This window comes from Daktulosphaira vitifoliae, unplaced genomic scaffold (assembly GCF_025091365.1).
Source record: "Daktulosphaira vitifoliae isolate Bord-2020 unplaced genomic scaffold, ASM2509136v1 Scaffold_1, whole genome shotgun sequence".
Classification (NCBI taxonomy): Eukaryota; Metazoa; Arthropoda; class Insecta; order Hemiptera; family Phylloxeridae; genus Daktulosphaira; species Daktulosphaira vitifoliae.
In genome coordinates this window covers 31,453,381-31,458,676 of record NW_026099572.1, presented here as the reverse complement: position 1 = coordinate 31,458,676, position 5,296 = coordinate 31,453,381, and the positions used below count along the sequence as shown (strand labels likewise).

The 5,296-nt window shown below is 26.5% G+C and overlaps 1 protein-coding gene across 1 annotated transcript; it reads right to left on the bottom strand.

The window, feature by feature from the left end:
* Positions 1–297: 297 nt before the first annotated feature.
* On the bottom strand, positions 298–507 carry LOC126894077 (uncharacterized; the record flags this gene model as incomplete). The annotated part of the gene is given in 1 exon segment (XM_050664756.1): positions 298–507. A coding segment is annotated over 1 exon segment (195 nt), but the record flags the coding sequence as incomplete, so codon positions are not given.
* Between the last annotated feature and the right edge of the window lie 4,789 nt (positions 508–5,296).

Genomic DNA, 5,296 nt, shown 5'->3' with positions numbered 1-5,296 from the left:
AGCTTTAATTTAAGATATATATAAAAGTGTCAGTATTTCCGGAACAATTTCAAAAGTTAAGTTGAAAAATATAATTTTTTGTCAAATAAGTTGTCGTTTTGAATTGCCCCCCGTGGGCAGGTAAAGGACCAAACTTACAAAAAAATATACAAAATGATTGATAAATACCTCGTATTTCTATAAAAAAAATTGTATTGATCCATACATTTTTCAAAACGTTATGGCAGTTTTAAGTAAAAAGGATTGAAAATATGTCAAAAATTAGCGATTTTTAAATTTGTAATTTTTTTGGAGATATACTCTATTAAAAAATCAATTATAAACGGATATTCTATTATATTTACCAATTTCTTTTTCTTCCTTAGTCATTTCGTCACCTTCGTTAAAAATAATTCGTGTTACTTCATAAAGTTTCTTAATAGGAACCATGCAATCTTTTACTTCTTGTAATAAAAGTGTATTTACCTCTGTACTGATTATATTAGCGACACTTAAAGTATCGATTAGCTAAAAAACATTATAACCTGTTAATATTATTTAATTTGTTTACATAACTGAAGCAAAACATTTGACTTCAGTTATCAGTTCATAAAGGTAATGCATGGCTAAACTTGTAAAAATTAAACAAAATATTTAATTCAATTTATATGTAGCCAATGATTTATCTATAAAAACTTACAGTGAAATAGCTATAAATTTAAATTGGGATTAAGGTGTTCTGTTACTTGGCCATTTTATTTATTTTATATTGATATATTAAAAATATTTTTAGTTTTAAATAATATTAGCTACAAGTAGTCAATTTTCATTATATAATTTTAGTTCATTTGAACGCGGTCCTGTTAATTAGGAAATTTATAGATGTAATAGATCTTACTTATTAGCTACTCAACCAGAAGAGAAGGTATTTAGATAATCTAATTTATTTTTGACCAAATAAGAATTTTTTTTTTTTGATAATTTTATAAAATTTATATCCAGATCATAAAATGCTAATTTAAACTTATCCTTTCCTGAATTTAATTTTTTGGAAAATTTAGCATTTCTTAATTTATTTTAAATAGTCTTGCTCATTACTTGATCTTATATTATACAATTCAACTTCTCATTTTAAGTCTTTAAATAACAATGTTTTATTAGTTTCTGTATATAATTACATTCCTCTTATAAATATCAATTATATTAAGTTCTACACATCTTACTCCTTTTTTTTTTACTTGAGACACCTATGATTGGCATCCCGGGTTCGAATTTTTTAAAATTAGTAATGATATTTCAATCATTGTTGATGAATTTTATTTAATAATTTTTTATGCAATAAATATTTTTATTCTAATATTAAGTTAACTCTCATGACGAGTATATTTAGTATTTTCTTCTACACGTACTCAATTTAAAACTTTAAGTGAACAAGAGTACTTCTAATATATATGTTCGTGCATTTGTCGGTCGGTTATTTATAACAGAATGTAAGTATTTCAGTGATTATACATGTTAGACTTAAGTCATTATATGAATTAGTAGTACTGAAGTATTATTATCGTTATTACTATACAGTTAAGTGTTTTATTTCTATTTTTAATCTTAAAGGTGTTCACAATCTACAAAATTAACCCTTTGACTTCAATAGAAATCATACAAAAAAACGGTAGCACAGTGGGGTCGCGGCACAGTGTGAAGGTAATATAGTTGGGACTAGTATAGATGATATTTGACAGTGATTAAAATTATTATCATAAGAAACTCTTCGATGCAAATCTGTTAATAGTGTTCAATTTTAAGAAATTGGCGGATTAATAAATTTTAAGCTACTTTTTTTTATGAAAGTTTATAATAAAAAAAAAAAAAATGAATTTATTGTCATAATTTTTAGTTCAACTCAAAAAAAAAAATGAATCTACTCAATTGAGCGTATTATAAATTTTGATTATAAATGTAAAAAATCAGGTGAAACAAAAATCTTTTTTTTTTAGATTTATGATTCATATAGGAACATGATACAAAAAAAATTGGAATGTTATAGACTGGTAGTAGCATAAATCACTATCACAAAAAACGCTTCGATGCAAATCTGTAGATAGTGTTTAATTAAAAAAAATTGGTGGAATACTACAAAAGCTACATGATCTCCTATTTCCTTATTTATATCCTGATTACAAGTTTTATGATTTATAATTGTAATATATAGATAAAGTATGTCGAATGAAAGATGTATATAAATACTACTTTTCATAAAAAAATTGTATTGATCCATACATTTTTCAATGCCATTTTCACCGTGAAGACAAAATAAAGTTCGAAATTGTTTTTTTCCATAATAAAGTACATTGCATTAGCTTATATATAAAAGTGTCAGACTTTTCGGAACACTCTCAAAAGTTAAGTTAAAAAAGTTAATTTTTTTTGAAAAAGTTGTCATTTGGTATACCCCCTGTGGGCTGGTAACGGGTCAGCTTTATAAAAAAATATACCAAATGATAGGTAATTACATCAAGCATCTATAAAAAAAAATTATATTGATTTGTTCATTTTTGAAAAAATGATGGCAGTTTTAAGAAAAAAAATTTCGAAAATTAGTGATTTTTAATTTGTAATTTTTTTTGGAGGTTCCCTCCATTTACGGGGAACGAGGGAAAGTTTTTCAATTTTTGAGGGTAATGTTTTCGACTAGATACGATTTGTGATCTTTTGACGTATTGTTGAAAGAAATCATTTCGATGAGAGCTGAGGAAAAGTGGTAACAGACACAAAAAAATTTAAAAAAAAATTACATTATAGTAAAATCTTTCTCAGCTTCGCATCTAAGCTAAAATTAATAAATTACAAAGTAAAGCTATTTACTTTTATAGTTGAATAGTTTTATCATATCAAATCTAATTCGTCAATAAATACTTTAAAAATATTAGAAATGAATGATTTTAATTGTTTGTATGGATAAAGCTGGTTAGCTACTCTTTATTTAATTCAGGGATTTGTTTTCAATTTTTGAGGGTAATATCTTCAACTGAATACGAATTGTAATAATTTAACGTATCTTTGAAAAAAGTAGGTTAAGTGAGGGTGGGAAAAATAAATCGCAGCCAAAAAAAAATAATCATATAATAAAGTAATATCAACATGAATAAATGAATAAAGAAATTTCATCTCATAAGGGGAGACTACAGTGATGGGATACTTGATATTTATTGGTTATTGAATTTAAATGAGATAAAAATCAAATAATTTGAAATTTTTTTTTCTAATTCAAAAAGAAAGTTAGTTTAAGATATTTTAAAATACAATAAATTAGAAAACCAAGAATTTGAACACAAAAATATCATATTCTGAATACGGTTGGGTTTTTCACCAAGAATAGAATATATATTTCGAATTTCATTTTTTTCATAGTAATGTACATTACATAAGTTTTAATTTAAGATTAAATATAAGTGTCAATATTTCCGGAACATTTTCAAAAATTAAATTGAAAAAGCTTAATTTGTATGCAAAAATTACTTTTTGCATCCCCCCTATAGACTGGTTTATAGGCAGATTTTCAAAAAAATTATATCAAATAAAAGGAAAATATCTAAGATTTTAATATAAAAAATAATATTTTAATTTGTTAATTTTTCAAAAAGTTATGGCAGTTTTAAGTACAAAAAACATCATGATAGAAGTTGATTTTTTTCGGAAATATTACATTTTTTGTTGAATTTCAGCGGACATTTGCAAATATTTGATTAATATTATATTATTTTGAAATTTTTTCAATTTTTGAGGGTAATGTCCTTCGACTAGATACAATTTGTGATCTTTTGACGTATCATTTAAAGAAATCGGTTCGGTGAGAGCTGAGAAAAAGTGGTAATAGACACAAAAATAAATTTTTCACAGATTATATAATATAATAAAAGAGATTAAAAAATATTTGTTTGAGCCATTTTGAAGAGACCAAAGTTTACATTGTAACATTGTTGTAGGTTGTGACGTAAAAAATTGACTTATCATTAATAGTATTATTTAACACATTAGTTAATTAAATTAGTTATTGTGAACATCATATAATTAAGTGTAACTGCTCGGCAATTGGTAATGCGGTGTTATTGTCTAGATAGTATTAATTTCGTGGTGAATAAAAACTAATTTTGAACAGTATAATTCAGTAATAACATAATTAAATTTTCCTAAATAATGCAGTCGCACATTCCTTTTTTCTATTTTATCTGTTGTACAATCGTTCATAACAAATTATCATTGTGATAACAAACGCCCAGCTGACCACTACAGTACTGTCAATCATTCAACCGGTCCCAGATGTCTGTCAACGAGGCATGCACTGATGTCGGCGTTTGTTTCCCCTTCCGGTCCATGTGTGTCGTCGCCGTCAAGTGGTCTGGCCGTTTTGTTAAAATGTGCTTTGGCCGGTCATTTTATTCTGTCTCCAGCCTTCTACTTATTTTTATTTTGCGATATTGAACATCTCATGGCTGCCTAACTTTCACTTTTGGCCCTGGCGATCGAGCCATGGGTGAAGATTCATTTGTTGGCTACGGCCTGGGCATCATGATAATATAATTTGGTAACTTTGTACAGCATTCCCGTTTTTCTTTATTTTTGTCCATTTCATTGTTTCCTCTATTCGTGCATTGTCACGAGGTTTCTTTAAAAATGACATTAATATATTTTAAATATTTTAATATGATTATTCTATCTGATCTCTTGGCATATTTGCTCATTGACTATTGGTAAATTATGATAAAATATCATTTTCGTCCATTCTATCATTATTTTTATTATGTTGAGTGTAATAAAACCTCACATGTGTTGGACCAATCTAGACGTGCTTAGCAGTCTCAAGGCTCGGTATAAAAGGCCTCGATCCATATTGACCGATGTCATGTTCTTAGTTTGAGCATTATTGCAATGATAACCATTTTATTTTATTCAATATTGGAAAGTACGATCCTGTCCCTTGGTCAAATCGAACATAGTCAATACAGCGGTGTCAGAGATTATTTTTTCCCTCATGTCCCTTTTATTTTATTTGTCCTTTAGCTCGTTTAATAGTTTGTAATAATTTTAACTATGACTTGAAATATGTTATATAAAAGAATTTGTAATTTTATTTTATTTTGAACATTTGTAACTGACATTTATTTTATTGTACTTTGGGCATTATTATTTTAGTTAAACTCAGTATATAAAATAGAACATCATCGCCTATACTACTTGTCTACCAGTTTTTAATTCCTTTTCCCCTAGAGTTAAGGTAAAAACTTAGTAAATTAAAACAACAAATGTGTCAGTTATATTT